The sequence below is a fragment of the Rhamphochromis longiceps genome, linkage group LG2 (genome assembly GCF_057381845.1).
Source record: "Rhamphochromis longiceps isolate RC_006_pf linkage group LG2, R_longiceps_female_GT1.1, whole genome shotgun sequence".
In the NCBI taxonomy this organism is placed as follows: Eukaryota; Metazoa; Chordata; class Actinopteri; order Cichliformes; family Cichlidae; genus Rhamphochromis; species Rhamphochromis longiceps.
In genome coordinates, this window is record NC_140558.1 from 4,575,749 (window position 1) to 4,599,718 (window position 23,970).

Below are 23,970 nucleotides of genomic sequence, written 5' to 3' on the forward strand. Positions count from 1 at the left end.
ACAGGAGAGTGAAGATAGAGAGACTGAGAGAGGGAGGGGTGGACAAGCTGTGGGAACATGCTGCTGAATAATTACCACTGACATCAGAATAGTTTTCTTTAGCTCTCTGAAGTGGCAAAGCTCATTTGTACAGCCTGGAGCCATGCAGAGGTGTGTGTGAGTGCAACAGAGAAAGTCAAAGAGAGACCAAGAGAGAGAGAAAAAGAAATTATAGAAAAATTGTAATAAACTTACACACATTAAACAGTATAACACTTATTGAAGTTTCTTGAGCTTAATAGCACAAGAGTTCACCTGGTTTTTGTGTGTGTTTATTTGTGTGCGCCCATAAGGTAGTGATTATTTTGATTTAGTCTTCTAGCTGTCAATGTGTGACACCACGACAGCTGAACATGCCCTGGGGAGCCATTTCCCTCTAAGTGGACCTTAAAAAACAGGAAACGTCTTCAAATCCCACTGAAGCGAAGAAGAGGATCAGGCCTACAATTCTCTTACTTTACAAACGAGCACACACCCAAATGCAAGTGCCTGAACATAGCGTGCACAGACCCAGAACACACACACACAGTCCCACCTGAGCCCTCCTGAATAGACACCATTCTCCACCCTGACAGCCGGGAACAATAGAGGTGAAAACACAGCTTTTCAAAGACAGAATTGACCTGTCTGAACACATCAAGCGTCCTCGCCACCCGCTTCACTGCGTAAGCTTTTCCGTGCTGAGATGACTTCAGGTGATATCGTGTTTCTACGCGGCTACACTTTTCTTCGCCTTCACTTGCATTTGCTTTGTAACAGATATGAGGTTTGTGTTTCCAATGTTAAATCCAGCGGGCAAAGAAAACGTCATGTCAGATTGTGCCTTTAGCTAAAAGCTTGTAAGACTTTGTGGGCTGAGGCCTTTCTCCACTGGATTACTCAAAGTAATTTGGCCTGAATATTCTGACCTTTGACTACAAACCAGTCATTAATATAAAAGTGTACCAGATTTCACCAGAACGCCAAAGTTTGGTGTGAGCTAAAACTCTGTCAAAAATAGAAAACATTGAAACCATTTCAATCAGCAACAAGCCGCAGTGTTATCTTATCATCTGTTTATTGAATTTGTAGATTGAACACAATTTACCAAACTTAAATTTTAGGTTTGTAATCAATGTACATAAGAACAAATCTTGGCTTTAAGCTAAATACATTTAATTGTGTCTGTGAATTCACAGGTGTGTGAGTGAAACCAACATATAAACCGGGTGGTGACTCATTTTAGCTAGGCGTACTTCATCTAGAGACCTCATGACAGTTTTCGTGTGTGTTTATTAAGGAGGTGGTAGACCAGTTAGGACATGGAGTGCCTGGAGGAGGACGGTGGTCTAAAGATTGGAGACTTCCATCCAGAACTCTGGCCGAATGACACGTCTGGGGTAAAAGGTCCTCCTTGAAAACGGCTGGGAGACGATAAGAGAGGCAAACTGTTAATCTACTGTAACAACAACGAGGCATAATTGGATACACTACATGTCATTAAATGTAACCTTCTCTTTTTTTACGCTCTCATTGATGCAGTTTTCTTGTTGTGTTTTATGTGGGGCAGAATCAACACAAATTTCACAGTAGTGAGATTTCTACATGTTCTCTGCGTTTTGAGTTAAAGTTTCTTCTGGATGACCCATGTTTGAGTTGGTTTCAGCTCTATACTCACCTGTTACCGCTCCCCTCGTTATCTGTTGTTTCTATATATATTGTCTCTGTCTCTGTTTATTCATTATCCCTCATAGCTGTGTGTAGCTCTCCACAGTACCTCGGCACTCTGAGTTTGACAGTGACGCTGTATCTCCTAGTAATCCTTAGAGTTGTTCATTCGCTGGCTTATCTGTTTGTTCCTGTGTATTTTTAGACTATGAGAATTAAATGCTCATTTTGAGTTTACTCCTGCCGTTTTGTGTGTTCTGAAATTGTGTCCACAAATAAATAGCTCACACAGTCATGACACCGCATGTTTTTCTTGAAACAAATGAACTGTTCTACAAAATGAAAAGCACACAAATGATCAGCACCAGCAATAAACGTAGGAAAACCTGAGACGTTTTGAAGTGTTTTTTAAACTAGCAGAAGATTATCAGACTTTTCTTTCCCAAACGAATACACAAAAAACAAAACTAATCAGTGAAAAAAACATCAGAAAGGCTCACAGGATATAAAATCTACACAGAACAGTGGCCCCAGCCACACCGGAGATTCCAACCACTAGCCTGCTTGCTGTGAGATAACACCGCTAATCACTACATCACCATGCTGCCTATGATATTGTTTTGATGTATTTAATGAATTAAACTTGTTACCTCACTGTGGCTGAGCATGCGGCGTGACTGGCTGACATGTTTGGGTTGGACGATCTGTGAGGCATGGTGCCTGCACATCACACAAGATAAAACCATGGTTAATCCTTAACACAAGTCAGATAAAAATGGCTCACAATGATTAAAAAAATTCCTGGGTTATTATAGGCTTATGTGTCTCTTGTTTCACCTCACGAGCTTTCATTTGGAAAACCATCAGAGATGGCAAGATAAACAGGTGAGTCATCTTCCAGAGTAATTTGCATCAAACTTGCACAGATGTTGCTACCAACAAACCAGGCAAAACACCTAAAGCTTGTACACGCGCCTCTGCAGCAGTTAGGTCTATAATTAATGACACAGCTCATCCTTATCTTGCAGTAACCATCAATCAAATCTTCTGTAAAAAGTATTTTTAATAGCATAATCAATCCACTGATGGTTACAAAATGATCCTCTTGTATATTAGCGTATGTCCTGAACTAAACTGCTATGTAGGTATAGTAGATATCTACAATGTCTAAAGTGATAAAGGAAGAGCAACTAAAGGACTGTCACCTTATTTATCTCTATTGATTTATTTACTATAGGTGGTCAAATCATCAGTTTCTAAGTCTCAAAATAGCAATAAACACAAGTGTACAATGACAGCATTTCCAGCAAATGGAAATATCTGACACAGATGACACCTCTTCCATTAGTTAAAACCAAAACCAGTAGCTGCATAACAGGCAGTAGAAAGCACATACCAGTCCATCCATCTTGTGAAGCTCTGATAAATGAGCCAGAGTTAGGCTGAAAGACAGATTCACAGAGAAACAGCACAAATCACAATGTTTTATTTGCTTAATACTTTCCATCATAATATACCAAAGCCTTAAAGTCAATGTCAGGATGCTGTGTAATCTCGACAGAATCTCATTCATAACAATGATAGACAGCGAGCGAAGTAACTGGGACTTACTTTCCAGAACAGGCTCCTTTGATCCACCTCCATGTTTTCAGTGCTGCCAGACAGGAAGGCACACTTCATTAGTTCTGTTGGCTTCAGTGTTTTTAACAGTGCACCGATACCTGAATGCTTTCGATTTTTCTTTAATAGGACAACATTTAAAGTTACATTAGTATTTATTTTTTCAATAGTAAAACACTGACACATCCTTAGTGAACAGTGGACGTTGCAGAAATTTTGCAAAAATTCATGTACAAATGAATACAAGAAAACATGGTATAATGTAGTGAAATAAATCTGACCTTCTATGTTCTATACGCATTTTAAACAGTTTTAGATAATTTATTAAATCCTTTATTAATTCTACACTAAACTGTAGAAGAAAAACTGTAAATGAACTTCAAAAATTATATCATTCACATTTTATTTTTACCAAAATCATGACTCTTGTGTGTAGTTTACTCTACTTGTGAGAGAAAACACAGATTATTTGAGTTGGGGGATTTTCAAAATATAAATCATTCACTCTGTGATACTTTAAGCAAGATCAAAATAATTTGAGACCAAATTTATATTATAATGGCACCACTTCACCCGCGTTGCCACCCAGCAAAGCAGAAAGACATCTATCAGCGACTAAAGTGCCAGCGGCTGAATCGACCCTGCAGGAAATGACATTTATATCCGCTCTCCATCTTTTAAAGCCAGTGTCTCAGTGGATAAAATAACAATAATACTATTAAATTCTGACACTCAATCAGTCCTGTGTCAGTACTGTGTAGGAAACCCAGTACGTTTTCCTGATTAAACCCAAGCAAAGATCAGCTTATTCAGGTGTGTGGATAGCCGCAGGGCAGGGCAAAGCTCACGGCAACGAAAGCTAACATAAGACATCAGTAGTGAAGCCAGGATATAACATGTTTGTGCTGTGAACTACCTCCTACTTTCTCTCTCTCTCTGAAGCCTGAGGTATAGTAAGAGAATAATATAGGCCAAAGAAGAAAAATTAGCAGCATGAGATAGAATGAAGAGAGTATTAATCAAAAATGAGCAGAAGGAGAAGGTCAGCGCTATTAAGGAAAATTGTGAAATAGTAGACAGAGACTATACTCACACATTAGTAGCTGAAGAGTGTCGTGAGAGGGACACAGAGTTATATGGTATCTGTAAGACTTAGACGAAAAAGAAGGAGCAAAATTTAAAGTAACTTAAAACATGCTGTATGCTTAGTGACAGACATTATTTAGTTATTCATAAAATGAACCACTTAGATGGTTGTTTTACAGTCTAAAAGTAATAAGGTTACAAAAGTTTCTGGTCTTTGTGCATGGTTTTTTTTTGCAACAAGCACTCATAGATTTAAATAAATATAATCTTTTATTATAATTAATTCTAATAACAGATGTTTTATCTGCTTCATTGACTGTAGCATTAACAAAGTGTATAAAATAAACAAACCATGTGTTGTATAATAACTAAAAAAGTCACTTTGTTAGGTACACCATGCTGTTAATGATTGGACCCTCTTTTGCCTTCAGAACTGTCTTAATTCTTCATAACACACATTCAACAGGGTGCTGGAAACATTCCTAAGAGATTTTGATTCATAATGAAATGACGACATCACACAGTTGTTGTAGATTTGTTATCTGCAGATCCGTGAAACTCTCTTATTCCATTACATTCAAGAGGCGCACTGCTGGATTGAGATCTGGTGATTGTGGAGCCAATTTACAGTAAACTCATGTTAAAGAAATCGGTTTGAGTTTTGTGCATGGCACATTATTGTGCTGGACATCAATAATATCAACAATCCTCAGGCAGACTGTGGTGTTTAAACAATTGGCATTAAGCGGCCACCCTGAACTCACTCATACAACACAGTTCCACTCCCCAATCCAAAGACTTCCCTCTATACACAGACTACACAACTACCATCACCTCTGTGCAATACTTAATTTACGGGCTATAACCCACACTGTAAATATATAACACTATTTTTCCCCCAGTTTGTATATTTGCAGAGTTCTTACTTGTGGATACTGTTCATATGTACATACTGTAGTGCTACAGAACTGTGTACCTCACCCCCCTTTCTTTTCCCACGTGTCTGCACTGAATAAAGACACTTTGTATCTCACTGTACATGTGTATAGTGACAATAAAAGGCATTGTATTCTGTTCAAATTATACCAAGAAATCCCCCCCCGGACCATCACACCACCGCCAGCCTGAACTGTTGACACATGGAAGGGTAGATCCCTGCTTATTTATGAGAAATTTTGACCCCTACCACTAGTATTGTCCAGTTTTGGTGAGCCCATGGGAGCTGTAAACTCACCCTCCTATTCTTAACTGACAGGAGTGGAGTGTGGTGTTTAAGGTCAAATGTGTTATCCATTCAGAGATGTTCTTTTGCTGCCCTCCTATCAGCTCACAGCAGTCTTATCCTCTGACCTCAGCTATCAGCAATAGAGAACTCCCTCTCACTGGATATTTTCTTTACCCATCTGACACCAACAACCACGCCACGTTCAAAGTCATTTAAATCAATTTTCTTCCGCATTCTGATGCTCAATTTGAACATCAGGTTGTCCCGTCCACGTGTACATGACTAAATGCACTGAATTGCTGCTACATGACTAGCTGAGTAGATATTAATGTTAACAAGCAGTTGAACAGGTATATCTGTGAAGTGGACAGTGAGTGCACATATACAATTCTTGCATAGGACAGAATTAGTAATAAAAATTGTTAATGGTACACAGTATGTCTGCATAGTTTGTCAGGCGTCATCAAAAAACAGATCATTACAGTTGCCAATACAATAAGAGATAGTTTACCTGGTTTATGTCCATGTGGGGTTTGGGAACTATGGCTCATATGGTGCCCAGATGAAGCTTTGGTACTGAGTAACAGGAGTAATAAATAATGTTAATCACTTACACAAAGCGCACCTGCTGAAACCTACACTAAGATAGCAGATGATGGCGTTTCTGCATGAAATCAGAGTGGATTAAGACATAAGAGATGAATGGAGCTGTAGTACTTTTATAGATTATTCTACACAGACTAGAAGTCTGTATTTTTATTGCTGAATTCATTTCAACATGCCCATGGAAACACTAAAGCATTACTATAGTTGAACCATAGATGTGCCAGGAGTGACACCTAGTGAACGGTGCGGAAGAACAACCAGTTGGTTGTAAAAGTCTTTAATCACAGGCTTTTAACTGCCTCCACTAATTTACTATTTACTATTTACTACTTTTTAAATTTTATTTTACCTTAACATCATTATTATTGATGCAAAACCCTAAAAAATGGTATTCAAATCTACAGCACAGGGAATTTAGCCAGACATTTGTTAATCAAAATAAAACATAAAATAAGAATTAGGGGAGCAATAACTGGCTTTAGCAGGCAGAAACTGACAATTACACATTGGGTTAACTATCTATTCAGTGTTGTACCTCTGAAGCTTTAGTGCATTTTCCAGCTTAGCAATGTAGGCACTCTGTTCATTCAGCTTCCTGTTAATTGGAAAAATAAATAAGAAACCCTTCCATCTTTTCACAAACTGCAGCTTATTTCAAATCTAATTTAACTTACTTTGTCATCTGCTGCATTTCTTGCTTCATCCTCACTACTGCCTCCTCCAGCTTTTCATTCTGCAAGTGATTAATTGATGAGTTTGGTACACTAGGTGGCATAAGCATCTGTTTCAGTTACTGTTGTCTTCAGAGCTAGACAGCCAGTGTGGTAGATGAGTTAAATGTTGCAGACTGATTGAAAAATACAATTTTAAGGCAAAGAAATAATAAGAAAAATATCACCCTTTGCTCGTAGTGAGTGAAGAGCCTCTTTTGATGTTTTTCCTGGTACTTTATAACCTGGGAAAACGCAGAATAAGTGCTGTTTTTGCAAGTTCTGCATTACGCTATTGCATTTAAATCTCCATCTTTTGGATATATTTAAATGCTATACAGCACAATTGTTTACAGGTCACTGGAGATATACAATCGGATTATAGGTGTTTATATGAAGCAAGAAAATGACTGAACTTGGCTGATTTCCGTTAAGTGCTTGGCTGCCACCACCTTGATGTTTGAGAAAAGGGCCTTCACACCAGGGCTGCTCTGAAACGAGCACATTTAACATAACTCTAATGACAGCAGAATATTCAACTTTTAACAGTCTGATTATTAATGTGGCTATCCCACCCCAACACCCACAGTTACCTGGGAATTTCATGAGAAAAGAGTGCTTACTTTGTCAGACAGTGGTGACAGTTGGCATTTAGCGTTGCAGATATAACAGCTGCCTGGTTGGCCTGAAAGAAAGATTATATTTAAACCAAAATTACAAAGTCAAGAATATAATGCTGGCTCGCAAGGATAGGAAGACATGGAAGGACTGAAAATTGACATCAAGGGTTTCTGTCTGTGAAACAAAATCAGTTAAATGGGTTTGTCTAACCACGGGAGACAGACAAAGTCAATAGTCTGATTAAGGTGAGACCAATCATGAACAACTCCAGGGCTAATGAATAGTGATTAAAGGACCTCCAGGAGTACCATCCATTGGTGAATGGTGTAATTTCACTCTCAATTTTTGAATGAAACATATAATCACAGAGAATCACTGGTTTTCTTTATAATATAACAATCTCTAACACTGATATTTAATCTATTTTAAACATAGACCCCTAGGGAGATCCTTTCCTTTAGAGACAACTTAGAAACATGCAACACTCAGTGCAAAAAATAAATAATCAGCTCTGCAATATCACTTAGAGCCCAACAGATGTCCCTGTCTAATCATACTTTCATTTGCTGGGGAGTAGGAAGGCTGTAGACTTGGTGCTTAAATATATGCAGGTATTCCAAACAGTGATTGTTTTGACTGTGTTTGCAACAAAACTGTTTATGTACCTCTCTGATAACCTCTCTGATAACAACCACTACAGATGACATGGCCACAGCTTGTGACCGCCAGTTTGCGGTCGGCACTTTGAGGAAGAAAGCAGGAATTGCAGCAAACCCAGGAAGCCATTTCAAAACCTGCAGGAAAACAAGATTAGGTGAGGAGTTAATGAGCTAATTTAGCTAACGTTCTTTGCTAAATTACGTTTATGAATTAGCAGATTTAGCTAAACGGTCTTCTAACTCTTACTTACACATGCGTATTAGAATTGTTGCTGCATATCTTCTATATATAGTTCGTTTTTACAGCCATATTTCATTAAGGGTTATTAGATAACTATATTTATTACTTTGAAAACCTTGTGACTGCTGGTGAAGCTAAAGGCTAATTTAGCTTATATTAGCTCTGTCCTACTCCCAGAGTCATTAATGGATAATATATGTCCTCACTGCTTATAATAAAGGTAACTTCACCTTTTCGCTGATGGTCAATTGTTGTTGAAGCTGTTTGTCCAACTTCTAACTTAAATTGCTGAAAACCTGTAAATACCTATTTAAGATTATGCCTGTTGGACATTTGAACACCAGGTAAGCTATGAGTGAAATGCATCATAATCACATGATGATTCTTATGCTATTAGCTTATATTTTCTAAAATCATGGTACCTAATTATAACACATTCAACCTTTGTAAACATTGTGTATATTTTCCTAATTGCTGTCTATGATTTTCACCTTATTTAGGGCAAAATTGCAGTAATATAAACGATTATATTGAGTTAATGTCACACAAATCAAAGATTACAATGACCTAATGCCTCAAACAATACTTTATTCAACAAAAAACATTGCAAAAAACAAAAAAACAATTTTGCAAGCACCATTCCAAGTTTTTATGCAATTTTTTCACATTTTAATTTGCAAAGGATACAGTTGTGCTCAGAAGTTTACATGCATTCATCGTGGTCATGAATGTCATGGTAACTTTGGACTTTTAATCATGTCTTTGAACTGTTCTTTTTCCAGAGTGAAAAGCATACATCTTTAAATACTTTCAAGCTCTATGCACCCAAATCTTGATTTTATTTATTTATTTAGGATTTTCTGTAATCCACGACATCAAGAGAAAACATGCAGGCTCAAATATATGTCCACATTCATTTAAGTGCTTTAATAAACGGTGCTAAATGTTTTATGCTGTATTTTAACTTGACAAGACCAAGGCCAGTTAACTTTTGTGATCATGATTAACTACAACTGCTAGTTTCTCTTTTTAGCATAAAAACGATTTGATTGACACCACTGATTAGATTGACCAATGAGAAAGTCCAAGGAACTCAGATTTAAACATGAGAATTGTAGATTTACGCAAGTTGGGAAGATCTTTGGAAATAATTTCTAAACAACTGGAGTTTCCAAGATCATCAGTTCAAACAATTGTACAAATGTTATTTGGATGTTTCACCACTTTTTCTTTCTTCTGAAAGAAGACACAAACTGTCATGAAAGAAAATTGGTTAGGATGTTGAGGAACAACCGGGGGAATGAGGATCAAGCCTGCCACGAACTGGAAACTGCTGGAAGACTAGTGTCACTGTCAACAGTGAAGCGAGTTTTATATCGCCATGCATTGAGAGAATGCCAACCAAGAAAGAAGCCCTGACTCTAACTAAGAACACTACCAGCTAACAAGCATGAGGTGGTAGCCTCATGTTCTGGGTCTGTTTTGCTGTCAGTGGTACTGGTACATTGCACAAAGTGGGTAAAATAATGAAGAAGAAGGCCTACCTCCAAATTCTTCAACTTTACCTCAAATCAGCAACTAGATGGTTGAATGCAATTGGGTGTTAGAACAGGACAGTGATCCCAAACACATCAAAACTGATTTTAGAATTGATAAAGCAGGCTAATATTAGGTCTCTGGAGTGGCCTTCCCAAAGCCCTGACCTCAACGTTATTGAAAATTTGTGAACTATGCCTAAAAGCTGGATCTTTGCCAAGAAAGCAATCGATCTACAAGACACCTACCAATTTAGCCAAGTAGAGTGGTGAAATAGCCAGCCAAAATTATACCTTCATGGCTACTAAAAGTGGCGGATGCAATTTGAGAAGGGTCTTGCTAATCAAATATGATTCGGGGTATATGTATATATTTGATCCAACATGTATAATTGTGACCCTGTGAAATCCAAAATAGATTGAAACTTGAGCACCCAATTTTTGATTATAATCATTAAAAATGTGTGCTGCACAGTCATTCCACAGTTCACAGAAATCACTAAAACCCCAGATCACCACAACTTCATGCCCATGACGAATGTATGTACTTCATACCACAACTGTATATACAATAGTCTTAAACACCATACTCTAGAGCATCGCACCAGCTGTTTGGTAAAAACTGGCCTTTTTATTAAGCATTATAGCCCTAGAGCACTCAAACTTCACTGGTACAGGTATGTGAAATAAAAGTAAAAACAATGAGGCTGGTCAAAGTTGTTCATCAGACCAGTTTCTTCTCGATGAAGAAGTCTTTGAGTCTTTTCATCTGCCAGAAACCAACCACCAGCAGAATGGAGGTCTGCACTGCAGCCCACCACAACACTTTGCTGTTGGTGTTCTCACTGATCTGACGAAATACCTCCTCCTTCTCCTGAATGACAACAGGCAACAAAATAAAAAGAAAGAGAGAAGAATAGAATTGATAACCTGTTATATGATGTAATTTTACCATTTTAAAATGAATATATTCTCCTTCATTGGTAGCAGTGGAAAAAAGTACTTCACAATTCTTGACGTAAAATGAAGCTTATATCTGATATACTGGTCTCCTTACTGTATGTCAGGTTTAAACAACTGTTAAGACAGTGCAGTAAAATATTTATTTACCCTCTGGAACTCCTGCTGCCTGGTAATGTGAATCATCTGCTCCGTCAGGTGTCTAAGACTGTTCTCCAGGGCCTCCATGCTGTCCTTGGTCCTATCAGTATTGTGACCAACTGTGAACTCTCCCATTTGTACATCCAAATGTAGCTTCTGTGTAGCAAAATTGATAAACAGAAGTTAATGTTAACTATTAGTCAGTGTTTAAACGGGGAGTCCATTTATGTATTTTGCTTTGTTTTGAATAACATTTGTTCTGTGTGTCCACGTTTCTCACCAGACGTTCACGGGCAAAGACAGAAAAACTTGTCGAGTTTGTTTTAAAGCAAAGAAAATGCTGACCAGAAGTGTGAGCTGTGAAGGTGAATTTACCAAATTTCCCATATCGCTTGGACAACATAATCTGAAAAGTAGGAAAGTTACTATTATTATTAGGCTGTAATAAGCACTTGTTTTTGTTTATTTGTTTCTTTTTCATTTCCAAAGATACATATTTTTAGTGTAACATCACGTGAAGACATTCAAGTTTGAGTCCAGTACCTCACTGTTTGAATCTTTTACTGTCACAGTGAGGCCAAGTTGAGGTAATTTTGATAACGCCTTCACATCCCAAGGCTCCAAAAGAAAAAAGCCTAAAGGTAAGAGACACACACATGAGTGCAGACATATACACAAACAAAATTACACACACAGTAACTGCAAAGACCCATAGCAAGCTTGCAAGATTCGTGACATATGCTTATGATAAGATTGATCATTTCCAGTTTATTCTGTGGTTATCAAAACTCACCGTAATCATTAAAAAGTCTTAAATAGTCTGCGATGAACATCAAGGAAAAAAGATCTGAGAAATGTTAAGTAATGTAAAGTATCGCAAAACACTGGCACACATGCAGCTCAGTAAATATGGAAAACTGCAGAGAGAATCACTGAACTGCCGTGTGGTAAATAAGAACCAAATACAGTTTGTTTTAGCGACTCTCAGGTAGCTGTGTACCCAGGTGTTATTACTTGGTTATACATCCTTAAATACACTGCTTTTTCATGAGGTTCTTTCGTGAGGAGATCTTAAAAAGCACTCATTTTGATTTCCAACTCCATGAACCTTGCAGTTGGTGGAATGCTCTTTATATTTCTTTCTTTATTGTATTCATTTAACTACTGGATACATTGGAAGTGTTTCATTTAAAACAAGGCTCGAATAGCTTTTTATGGTTTTTGCACTTGCTCAAATTAGAAACGTAATATTGTGCATGTAAAGCTACTGTGTGATTCAAAAATCACATGGTTTTTAACATTTGTAAATAATTACATTCACCCTCAATCACTGATTCCACTTTTATTGCTATGATTGGGTATCATAAATGATACTCAGGAGGACTTTTCCCCATCTAAAACACTCACCGGTCACTAGTGTGTCTTCAGGAATCTCCTCAATGATGCATTTCTCCTCCTGCTCTCCAAGATGAAAAAACATGGCAGCAGCCAGCATCAGGTAACACTGAAGGAGAAAGCCAGTGCCTTGCAAACCCATTTTATGTTAACAGCAAACTATTAGATTACACTTAACAGTGACCTAATGCTTTGCCTGCAGTTCCAGTAGAGCCTTTATGTAGATCTGCAAATTCTAGCTCAAGTTTGAGGTATTTTCCATCTAATGATGTCCATATGTGAGAGTGTGAGAAACTCACAGGTGCTACTTTGTGTGACAAGTTATTCTGGTAATTTTGTAACTGGTTAACCTGGCAACCAATAGAAAAGCTGCAATGGCAAGCATGTACCTGATATAGGGTATCTAGCTGTTTCTTCGTTTCACTGCAGATTATATTTATATTCTGACACTAACACGAGGTAGGAATAAGCATCATGAACTTTTGGTCACATATAACAATTTGTAGTGTCACTTATAAAAAATGTTGTGTGTTTATCAAGGATGTACTTTACATTTACCTCAGTAAAATTCAAGAAGGTGCTTTCCAGTTTTTTTCTGTACTTTAGAGTACCAAAGGACAATTATATGCAAAATATTAGCACATTGTAATATAGTAAGTTGATTGTTTGACAGTGTCCCATTATGTAATCAGTAGGGATGGGTACCAGTATCAGGTGAAATGATGGCACCGGTTCTGACATAAACGGTAGTAACCAGACCGAAAAGCAGCGCACATTTTGGTGCTTTTTTTTTCCTGAGCTATGATACACTTTAGATTCTAGCCAATCATTTTAAGTTTCCAAGGATAGTAGGCGGGCCCAGGTACGTACTTTCTTTTAGAGCAGAGCTACAGATTAAAAATGCCCAAGGCGAAGCGGTCAAAAGTCTGGCTGTACTTCACAGCAAAAGATGCAAACCCAGCAGCAACAAGTGCTTTAAGCTGATACTGTGATACTGTCAAAGGAGGTAACACCTCAAATCCGATGAAACACCTGGCGACGCATAGCGTTTTTTTAAAAGCCGAGAAATGCGCCGTATTTGATAGCTTGCTGTGAGACCTCACACCGTGCACATATCGGACCCGGAGTTAGCAACATCCCCCAAAAACCCGAAGAGGAGAGTCCTGGCCCCTAGCCCTGCCAGTGTAGCAGAAATGATGATGATGATGATGCAGCAGCAGCCGTTCTTCTCTGCGTGAGTAGCTTCATGTTGTTCGTGTATAATTTACGTTGAGTAGGCTAACCACGTTATTACATTAATGCATGTAAGGTGAACTAGCAAACACCATCATAGCTACATGCGGCTGTCTTCGTGTTTGATGGCAGATACTCCCTTCACCCTGGCCAAAAAGGCTAAAATGACCAAAGAAAAAGTGGAAAACAGCTAAATATGAGAGGTTTTTGGACAAAGTTTGTGTTTTTTCCATTGTTTAAGCACTGCTTCCAGCCAAGAGTGATACCATATATGCCCCATAGCTGCAGAAAATGCTAACATTGTTATCTTTTTACAAAAAAACAGCTGAACATGAGAGGTTTTTTTTGTGGACCAATTTTGTGTTCTCCATTCTTCAAGCACCGGTTTGAGCACCGTTTGAGCACCAGCACCGTTTCAAAAGTACCGGTTTGGCACCGGTATCGGATAAAACCTAAACAATACCCATCCCTAGTAATCAGTGTAGGAAATGTAATCAAGTCCATTGCGTAAAATGCCATATGTTTACCTTAGATGAGGTCACATGCAGAGAAAACTCCCACACACACTGAATGAACCCATCTCATATTTAGCATCTGCAAAAGTTGTCATTTCTAAAGTAAGCAAAGAATCAGATTTCCTTCTCATCCCACACTCTGGTAACTTTACAGGAAGCTTGAATAGTAAATCAGTACTTTTATCATACCAATAAAATAACCACAGGTTTTATACTGTGTCTGTTAAAAATTCAATTTCACAAACAAAGCAGGGATATTTCTCGTGACATTGCACCAAACTGGATGTTTACATTACTCTTACTTCTAACACATAGTTAGTGAACCTACAATAGAAATGCTAAAACACACATCTTTAGCTCAGTAATTTTCCTCTCCCTCTTCCGAACGGAAGGACATCCCTCATGTCCCAGATGTTTAGTTCTTATTGCTATTCAGTCTGCCGTCTGTAGGTTCAGTGTTGGCTTGGTGGGAATATCTGTTTTACATATTTACGCTAATATCGTTTACTTAAAATTATGTCGTCTTCATCGTGCCCTGAAAGAAAAGGTCATTTTTCTATGTACATATATATTTTTGTGCAGTAGGATTTATGCTTTATAGCCTTTATGTGAAATTAATTTCTTGCTTTAAGATTTTAAACTTTGAGTTCTAAACATTTCATGAACTCTTTAATCACTGGAGATCACTTGTGTTCACTTTATGACCAACACTTCATTAGGGTGAATTCAGTCCAAAACTGTGTGAACCGAGGTCAGCTTGTCCTCTACACTCCATTGGATCCTGCAAACGCAACATCAGTAATATTAACTTAATGCATGCCTAATATTTAAAGGTGATAATCAACAGGCCATGACAGTTTTAATTAAACGACGCCACCATTTGTTTCTTGAGAAAACAGGAATCAAAGAGGAAACAGTATTGTAAGTTGTATTTACATTTTATTGACCTTTACAAAAAAAATACACATATTTTTAGTGTTTTAGTATTTTACAAAGCAAGTTTTTCTGTTTTAACTCAGTAACATAAAGGAATACAAATTATTTCAGATTTCATATGCTGTACACTACAGGTTAAAATCCTGTCAATAAATATATCCATTTTCTTTAGGAAAACAAGCGCAATGTTTCTTTAAACATTATGTTTTAAATTTAGGAAAGTGTATATGTCACTTTTGTTATCATATTACTTCTGCTAATGGGGCTATTGAAGCACCGTATTTCCACCTTTTCTTAGTTTGATATAATTTGTATAATTTTGGATCTTATGCCAGGATTTTTTCTAAATCCTCTAAATAAAAGCTGCTGGGAGTAGCAAACAAATATTTGTGATCTTCAGAAGTGTCAAAGCAAATCCAATTACAGTGCCAACTTGTGTTTTCAGCTCATTTTCTAATTACCAAACAGCATTGATCTCTCCCCAGACAATTTTGATCATCTGCCAAAACTGAATTGGTGTCTAATGGCTATTTTGCCAAACTACACCTCTTTAGTGCTGTCAGATCTATCAATATGAAGGGAAGATTAAGGATTTTTTTTAAGGCACACTCTCCCAGTTGAACAGTCACATAATCAGTATGTATATTAGTGATTTCCACAGAAACAGTTTGGTCAGGGAGAGCCGATGGAAGCTGGTTTGTGATGGTTAAACTTCATGTGATTAAATCGTGGACCTTTTACTGTTGCTGTTGCGTCTTCGTCCTTTCCTCCCTTTTCTGGCTTTCCTCTCCTTCTTCTTTCTCCTCTCCTTCCTCTCTTTCTTTTCCCTCCTTTCCTGGCCTAGTCATAAACAGTTGTCTGGGAAACACTTCCGCTCTTCCTCCAGCAGGGGACAGGCTGCTCCATTGTTGGCTGGGTGCATTATGATGTAGCGCGTGCGGTGCTGAACGCCTGACTCTCCACATTTGCCCTTGCACAAGCCCCAGGGAGACCACACTGACACTTCACAGTCCAGAGGGGTATCTGCAGAGAAGGGCGGGCAGCATAGCAATCATATTAACAATCAGGTTTCCATTCTGCTAATTTGTTGCTCTTAACTTTTTGCACATGACTTATAAGATGAGTAATATGTCGTAATCAGGAAAATCTTCTTTTCTTTTTATAACACAAAATTATTAAAGGGTGTTGCCGTGCTTTGTGTGTAGGGCTTATGAACCCACATTTTCTCATTATAGACTCTTTGAGTGGTTGCACTGCTGGAGTTAATTTTCATTTTGCTTTACTTTCATTTGTAGAGTGGGTTTTTGCTCATTGTGCTTACTTTTTTTATTTTTGCCTCAGAGTAAACAGTGCTGCTACTTAATGACTCCTCTGCAACAGATCATGATTTAGTCCCTTATTAGGAGACACCTCAATTATAATAGAGGGTAAGGAAGCATCCTCTGACTTTCTGCTTTTTCAGCTAACCTAATAAAAATGTAATCCTTTTAAAGTCTTATCATCACATCATGTTTTTTGGTGCTTTCAGACTACTTGCTGATGTACCTCAGTCAAGCTCTTGGTGGGCTTCTATGCAGCTGATATGAATCGCAGTTGTCAGTTAGAGAGTAGAAAAGCAGAAGGAAGGGAGGTTGTATGGAAGCTGCATAGATGGACATTTGGATATCAAGTGAAAGGCTGATAACTCCCTTTAAAATTTATGTTCAAGAATAACAAAGCGAAGGTTAATGTGACAAAAGGTTGCAGAAACGCAAAGATGATTTAACCTGATTTTCCATCAGTGTCTCACAGATCTAGAACAGGTGCTTACTGATCATTAAAGAAAAGTTTTGTTCAAGCTCTGGGGAGAATACACAAATACGATGGAGGGATAATGACAGGGGTAGGATAAACAGACACAAGGGTAAGATGGAGCATTGGGAACAGGGGGAGGAAACCCCAACAGATTGTTGGCCATTCTCTGTTGTTTGTTGATGGGTTGTCGGGGGAACGGTCTTGTAGTCTGTGATGCTGACTCAGACCCTTGCAGTTACCCTCAACCCTGCTTCTGATTAATGCTCTGTCAGCTCTTTTGCCAGGCCCCAACATGCTATCTATTACTTTTTCCCCCTTAAAAAAACTTTTCGCAGTCAAGTCATCTATTTAGACTTTCCATGGTGAATTGTGCTTTTATAAAAGGCTGTTTTGCCCTCCCTATCACATGCATCATTCACACAAAGTTACTTGTCTGCTGCATTGCTAACTTTTAGTTTGATACAGCTTTTCCATGTACATTTTCCAAGATGTCTTTGTATTCTTCCTTTCTCTACAGAAGAGTCTTAAATAGTCTCGGAACCCACATATCCAGCTTCACCCATGAAATAAATTCCAGTGTTTATGTCCCACTTGGCATCATGACTAAAAATTTACTGTATATAATTTCTACACAGTTTTCATAAAGTACTCTTTGACATCTTTTATCACACATCTTTTGCCTCTTATACTAGATGCCAGATGTGTTTCTGGTATTTTCTGGTACCCTGACTCTGGCTTGGATTTTCTGGTCTTTGGTTGGAAACAGTTTAGTTTGTGTGTGGCCTGTAATGTTTCCTAAATTCCCCCAAAATGAGCAAGTCCCTGCCTTATGTTAAAACCTTACACCTGAGTTTGACAAAGCATGTAGAATTCTGTATTCATTTTGTTCTGTATATACTTTTAGTTTAGCCTTTAACAACAAATATAATATATATAGTATCAGTAGAATAAGAAAGACACTATAGAGTTGGTGTTCTTCTGAAGTCTGTCTTTGTCTCATATGTTTGCCTAATTCAGTTATGGATGCATTCAGGGTTTGTCACCAGAATGACTTGTAGCTGCCAAGACAGTATCTTGAATGCAGAATAAAACATAGATAAATATATGGGGATAAAAATATCCCTATTGGTGTGTTAACCAGGTCAGATTGAGAACCATTGAGGATTGGGATTAATGTAGCAGGGCTCTAGACTAACTTTTTGCCATGGGCGTACCGGTACGCCTAACTTTAAAAAGTTAGGCATACCGGCACAAAAGTTAGGCGCACACAAATTTTATAATAATTTATATAATATAATGTGTTTTCTGGAAACACTGTGCTTTTGCGACCAAATTGGTCGCACTCTAGAGCCCTGTGTAGAGTTCTCTTTCAATTGTCACTCAGTAGATTACTCAGTTTTCAGAGAACCGGGGTTACGCGAGTAATGGTTCACGCATGGATCTGTGTTAAGACATAAAGGAGGACATGATGCCATTTAAACGACTGCTCCTAATTTTCCCATAAACATTTCCCAAAACATAGGACTCTAGTGAGTGTGAAACTGAGACCAAACTGAGATGTTAACTGCCACATCCTTGAGTTCTAGCTTTTGTTATTGTGTTCTGTACTATGCTGTAAAATGCATGTTTCAAAGAAAGTAGATGAATCATATAAAAACAGAAATTCTTCATTTACTTGTTATTCAGACTTACTTATGAGCTTATCTTCAATCTCATTTCCTGTTGGCAGCTGGTTGGATTGAGTGGGCTCCATGGGCAGGCTGATGATCTTATTGGTCTTCTTTATTTTGGTCAGTGTGACCTTCGCAATGGGTGGTAGGTGCTTTAGGCGGGGGTAGAAGAAGGAATTGGCTGGGTGACTAGGGAAAGAGGAAGTGATCTGTGAAGAGGAAAATGGACAAGGAATATCTATCAAGATATGTGTTGTAACAAGCCTCTTCAGACTGATTTTGCTGCTGCATGGGCTTACAATTGATACTAAAAGTTGAAATTACAGTTTAATAGAAAAGAAAGCTGGTATCACGGCAACAGCTGCCATATTCTTTTGATTTTTGCTGGAGGATTTAGGGAAGTATAAATGTCTTTAGGTGCTTCCTGGAGGCAGATAGTGCACACAGCTGTGTCGGTGGTGGCTTAATTACCTTTATCAACATTACTAAACCTCAAATACTCTCATATAGTTTACTAGTTACACTTTAATTGATTTTCTGTTATGTCTCACTGAACTCAGCCTGGTGATGATTTCCATATACAGTGGAACCCCGACTTACGAATACCCCATTTAACAAAAAATTCAAGTTACGAAGGCACTCGCAGCAATATTTCTGCCCGCGTTACGGCAAAATGCCCACGTAACGAAATCCGCTGGCTGTGATTGGCTGAGCCCAGAATGCCTACAATGCCCACAATGCCTTCCGAATCATGTGACAACCCCCTTGGCTTTCGTACTTGCGCTTTGCTGTTTCACTTGAACGACGTATTGGTGTTCCAGTTAGCAATTAGCCTATAGCCTATCGTTCACTCAAAAGGCGCGATGGGTGCTTCGACTTACGAAAATTTTCGACTTACGAAAGACCCTCGGGAACGAATTAATTTCATAAGTTGGGGTTCCACTGTAGTGCATTATAATATAAATTCAGCAATATGACCAAATTGTGAAAAAGTCAGAAAGTTTCTGTTTTGTTTCCCTGTTTATTCATAGTCTTTTTCAGTTTTTTGTACTATTTTGACATTACTGTCTAACCAGCTAACTTAACATTTGTAGCTGATGAAAAAGTCGTCTTAAATATGAAAAAAATATGCTGGTATTGACCAGACCTAAATTATCCCTGGACCATTGTGCTTGCAGTGTACTGATGGATAAGACTTACACCATGTTATTGGTTGAGGGATGCATTTTAAAACTTATAATTATGTTTAAATTTACCTTAAATATAGCCTTATAGTTATGTCTCTATTCTTTTTGCTTTTTCTGGTTGAAATGTGCAGAAATAAATATTCTAATGAGTGTAGTTTATTTTGTTAAAGCAGTGTTGTAATTTTTGGGCAAATTCAGCAGCCGTAGAGTGTTGCTGTACATCACTTCAATACAGCATCTCTGTATGAGTCTAATAGAAACACTAATGTTTTCATTACTAGCTGTTGACAATCAGGATTTCTAAATACCCGGGTTTACTATGGATTCATGCACCTGTGCTGCCCACCTGTGTGATTTTATCCTGTGGGATGGTCTCAAAGTTGGGAGACGAGAAGGTGAACCCACTGTCAGTTCCTGCATCATATGGAAAAAGATCCACTGACACATTTTCTTTCCAGTGGTCGCCATCACACAGGTCTATACTGTCCACACCCACAAACCAGTCCGGGCTTGGGACGATACGTACAATAAATGACAGCTGTGAATGGAGAAAGTAAAACATAAGAAGTGAGTTAAAATGTAGCCACAGGCAGAGATGAGAATAGAAAAGGAAAGAAAAACATAATAAAATCCTTTCCAAACATCTTTCCAACATCTTAATTCTCAAACCTCCTTCAAGGACCACTAAATACTTCTAAATCATATATGATGTCTGTGTTTTACAATGATTTATTTTATTGTGCATTAATATGCTCTTTTTTTAAGCATGACATAATAGAGATTCGTAGTCTTGTACCGGATCCACCACTCTACAAGTGCACTTTTGTTCCAGCATGGCTTGCTTTTATTTTGGTGACCATCTTATGTTTCCAATTGGCTTTTTCCAAGCTTAACAAATTTTCGTCAGATGTGCCAGAGGTTTTATTAGCTACCCAGAGACTCATCAGTGGGAAGTTTAACTGCAAACTTCTGCAGAGGTTACATAATTCGAAGAGACATTAATTAGACTTGTTACAGTTACAGAAGCTCGCTTTTTGGTGTAGTTTACAGGAAAAAATAACTGTCAGGAGCTTGTTTTATAGGAACATTTTGTTGCTGCATCAGCCTAATTAAAGAGGCATTATGCAGTTTTTCTCACAGTATAACTTCATATTATGAACAATTATCAGTAGTGTGGCAGGTTATTATTTGACTACAAAGACACTGGATGCAAATTTTAAAATGGTTGCAATTTTGATATATATATTAACATATAATATATAACATAGCAACAAAACATCTTCAGTAGAAATAATGTCCGAGTTTACACCAAATTTCTTATTTGCACTTACATGAAATTTAAATAACAGTGAAACATTGAAAACTTCACTGACACTGAAATATTTGTACCCTTTGCAAACTACAGTGGAAGTTATTGTATAATCTGATGTGGTGCTGATTCCTAGAATGATAATTTCCACTTTAAAACAGTTTATTTATATTATGGTCAAATTTGAAACCTGTTTGGTCTGGGTACCTATCTGTAAGGCTTTATTATTGGGCTAAACAGAGCTATGATTCTAAGTGCTTATTTGGGAATTCTTCACACCACCTTATCTATGCTGACCTGTCAGTGACAAGCCTTGCATGCACTTAATGCCCTGTTGAGAAACTTACAAAGGAGTGCCTGGCAAAGACCTCAAACTCAGTGTTCATCTGGCCTGTGCCGCCCACGACAGCGGGAGCGGAGAGGATCCCATAAACACTCTGGATGCGTTCACCGGCCGTCTCAACTTCCTTCACAAGCGTCCAAGCCTCACCTTTCTCCGTGAACTCCCTCACTCCATTGCTGGCAAACTCATTACGTTGCCACATGTGGTAGTCAGAGCTGTGGGTCACCCCTAATGGAAAAGAAAGGATGAAAAATTGTTGTTTCAGCAGGTGTTAGTCTGAATAGTGAGATCATGTACAGTACATCTTGGCAAAGGGAAATTAATGGAGTTCTGTGACTGTTTTCTAGTGTTTTTGGACTGAATTGGGCAGATGTATAACATCCTACTAGTGGGTAAAATGTGATACAAATAAAAAATAGGATTGTTTTTGAATAACCCTATAGTAAACAGTTGGTGCATTCCTCTTCTGATTTATTCAAAAGACATTTTATGTTGTCACTTTCTGTTTTTCAACCACCCAATAGATCTTGCCACATTGACCTGAAAATAATGTGACCAATAACTTGCCTTAGGTTAGGTGCACTTACCAATAAGATTTGACCACTGTGCAGGAGGACGGTAGCGAGGATACTGCTTAGGAAAAGCTGCCTGGGTCCACTTGCCAGTAAATGTTAGACTATACTGGGCAGTTTCTGAAGCTGTGCACATGGGGATGTCAGTAGGGACAGGCATCGAATGAATTCCTTGGCCCAGACTTAGCATCAAGACAATCAGGTGACAGAGTGCCTCAGAGAAGGAGATAGTCATTTTTGTGGTGTCCATGATAAGAGTAGATCGGGGGAGAAGACCTGAATGAGGTGCATAAAAGAAAATGGTAAAGAAGGAAGACTAGTCAGTAATAATATAGAGCTGCAAAGAAGTACCTGGTCAGTTACTACACAGTAAACACTATTTTGTACTTTTTTCTTTTATAAAGGTCTTATAACAGCGGCCTAACCATAAATATTGGTTTTCCAAATAAAAGTCTTCTCATTCTTTTTGATTCTTATAATCTTATATATTTAAGACAGATCAGCACCAAGAAAACTGTGATCAGACACCAGTAACATTGGGTTTAACAACTTCTTTATACAAGGGACATTTGTTTCTAGGCAGTCTTTCCACTTTTTATACTTGTAAAGTTAGTTTAGCGTTGTTAAAGTGGCAGAAGGAAATCTGACATTTATTAGGATACATACAGCGAAAGTGTAATCGCACTTGCAGTCTGCTAAACCATCCATCTCTGTATTACCTGCATTAAAGGTACTAAATAGAAGTAAGCTATTCTTCTTCTCCATTGGATATCTCATTATTGCCTTCTTCCAGTCATGGCTGCATCTTCCCTGAACTCTGTCATTAAAGCTCCAGTGTGGGTCTTCTGATTTAGTCGTTCAGTTAGCAGTATCACTTTCATGCTCATATGTGTCACTGTTTAATGAAGAGTTCAAGTGCTGCATCCCTGCTTCTCAGAGGGTATATAAATGAACAGCTTTCGCATAGATTGCAACACATTTTTAGTATTTAACCCTGAGCAAGTAAGACACTTTATCTTGACACTGCCAGGTCTTTCAGAATTAGCAGCTTTTCCATTCTTTTAACATTTTGTTCTTAATTTAAATATTTACAATTAAATTAAAAATGGCTACATTTACATTTTTTATCACCTTTGCTTACTCTGAATATGTTATCACTTAAATACTTTGTACTTGTTTAAAAGTCCTGTGTCTTAAAAACTGTTAATAGCTCACAGCTCTGTAGCTACCTATGGTTCAACTCTTACATCCATCAATTTGTGTAGATTAGTAGTCTAAGCAGTCTTTTAGCTGGAAGGCTATGCAGAAACAGGGTAAATGTGTGCTGTAGAAACTACTCACTGGGTTTGCTCAGGGTTCCAGATGAATGATGGACTGCAGCTGAGTGGAGTAGAGGGCTGAAGGTGAGGAGAAGGGGAGAGGAGAGCTGTGGATGTGGCTGTCGGGACGAGTGACTGCAAAGTTCCAAGTCCTTTTCCGCCTATTTATGTGTTTTAGGAGTTTCACCCCTCGCTTTCCTCCCCTCCTTTCCCCTATTTCCCCCCCTCTTCCCCCTTGGGCTCCACTCCCCTCTCCAGCTTGCTCCACGCTTTCACTCAGTCTCTATCTTCATGCAAATGACTTCCTTGCCCCCTTCATGCCCTTTGACTTTGGCTCTCCCTCCTTCACCCGCCTCCTCCTCTCTCCCGTACTCTTTATAAGTATCCCATTAAATGAATAATGCGTTCAGCAGTTCTGCGTGCACTGCCAGGGGTCCGATGCAGTCCGTGGTTAGAGTTTCAGTTCACAGTTTGATACTGTAGCTCTCTAAACCTACATATATGACTAATGAGGTTAATGGTGTACTTATTCTCTAACGGTTTCTTGGTCACATTTTTGAATTTCAGTTGAGCTACTAGATCCAGTCCCAGTGCTGCTTTTTAAGTC

General features: G+C 38.3%; 3 protein-coding genes and 1 long non-coding RNA gene across 4 annotated transcripts; 1 reads left to right on the plus strand and 3 right to left on the minus strand.

Annotated features, from left to right (window-relative positions):
• Positions 1-1,308: 1,308 nt before the first annotated feature.
• rnf212 (ring finger protein 212) lies at positions 1,309-8,340 on the minus strand. Its single transcript, XM_085415254.1, has 12 exons — positions 8,220-8,340; positions 7,557-7,618; positions 7,350-7,424; positions 7,122-7,178; positions 6,898-6,956; positions 6,759-6,818; positions 6,129-6,193; positions 4,400-4,457; positions 3,298-3,340; positions 3,083-3,128; positions 2,337-2,406; positions 1,309-1,442 (listed from the first exon to the last, which is right to left on the minus strand). The coding sequence occupies exons 1-12, from the start codon at positions 8,338-8,340 to the stop codon at positions 1,334-1,336; spliced, it is 825 nt and encodes a 274-aa protein (XP_085271380.1). The 3' UTR covers positions 1,309-1,333.
• Positions 8,229-11,736, plus strand: LOC146676828 (uncharacterized). The gene is made up of 3 exons (XR_014912910.1): positions 8,229-8,368; positions 11,374-11,455; positions 11,663-11,736. It is a non-coding gene; the product is annotated as an uncharacterized LOC146676828 (long non-coding RNA).
• On the minus strand, positions 10,625-12,732 carry LOC146676829 (transmembrane emp24 domain-containing protein 11). Its single transcript, XM_085415264.1, has 5 exons — positions 12,498-12,732; positions 11,634-11,725; positions 11,371-11,496; positions 11,100-11,246; positions 10,625-10,863 (listed from the first exon to the last, which is right to left on the minus strand). The coding sequence occupies exons 1-5, from the start codon at positions 12,625-12,627 to the stop codon at positions 10,714-10,716; spliced, it is 645 nt and encodes a 214-aa protein (XP_085271390.1). The 5' UTR covers positions 12,628-12,732; the 3' UTR covers positions 10,625-10,713.
• A 2,418-nt stretch (positions 12,733-15,150) lies between these two features.
• Positions 15,151-23,517, minus strand: spon2b (spondin 2b, extracellular matrix protein). Its single transcript, XM_085415243.1, has 6 exons — positions 23,386-23,517; positions 22,060-22,320; positions 21,477-21,700; positions 20,167-20,358; positions 18,656-18,842; positions 15,151-16,192 (listed from the first exon to the last, which is right to left on the minus strand). Exons 2-6 carry the CDS (start codon positions 22,292-22,294, stop codon positions 16,014-16,016), a joined length of 1,017 nt encoding a protein of 338 aa, XP_085271369.1. The 5' UTR covers positions 22,295-22,320; positions 23,386-23,517; the 3' UTR covers positions 15,151-16,013.
• Positions 23,518-23,970: the final 453 nt, after the last annotated feature.

What these genes read in the sequence shown, in the direction of transcription:
- rnf212 (XM_085415254.1), bottom strand. Translation starts at nt 8,340, where the DNA reads ATGGCTTCCTGGGTTTGCTGCAATTCCTGCTTTCTTCCTCAAAGTGCC. An exon ending in TCAGAGAGGTTATCAGAGAG is followed by an intron (nt 7,619 to 8,219) that starts GTACATAAACAG and finishes TCTTTCTTTCAG; the next exon opens with GCCAACCAGGCAGCTGTTAT. An exon ending in CACTCTTCAGCTACTAATGT is followed by an intron (nt 3,341 to 4,399) that starts GTGAGTATAGTC and finishes CCTGTCTGGCAG; the next exon opens with CACTGAAAACATGGAGGTGG.
- LOC146676829 (XM_085415264.1), bottom strand. Translation starts at nt 12,627, where the DNA reads ATGGGTTTGCAAGGCACTGGCTTTCTCCTTCAGTGTTACCTGATGCTG. An exon ending in TCTTTGCCCGTGAACGTCTG is followed by an intron (nt 11,247 to 11,370) that starts GTGAGAAACGTG and finishes TTTGCTACACAG; the next exon opens with AAGCTACATTTGGATGTACA. An exon ending in GGCAGCAGGAGTTCCAGAGG is followed by an intron (nt 10,864 to 11,099) that starts GTAAATAAATAT and finishes GTTGTCATTCAG; the next exon opens with GAGAAGGAGGAGGTATTTCG.
- spon2b (XM_085415243.1), bottom strand. Translation starts at nt 22,294, where the DNA reads ATGGACACCACAAAAATGACTATCTCCTTCTCTGAGGCACTCTGTCAC. An exon ending in TCTTTGCCAGGCACTCCTTT is followed by an intron (nt 20,359 to 21,476) that starts GTAAGTTTCTCA and finishes CTCCATTCACAG; the next exon opens with CTGTCATTTATTGTACGTAT. An exon ending in CACAGGATAAAATCACACAG is followed by an intron (nt 18,843 to 20,166) that starts GTGGGCAGCACA and finishes TCCTCTTCACAG; the next exon opens with ATCACTTCCTCTTTCCCTAG.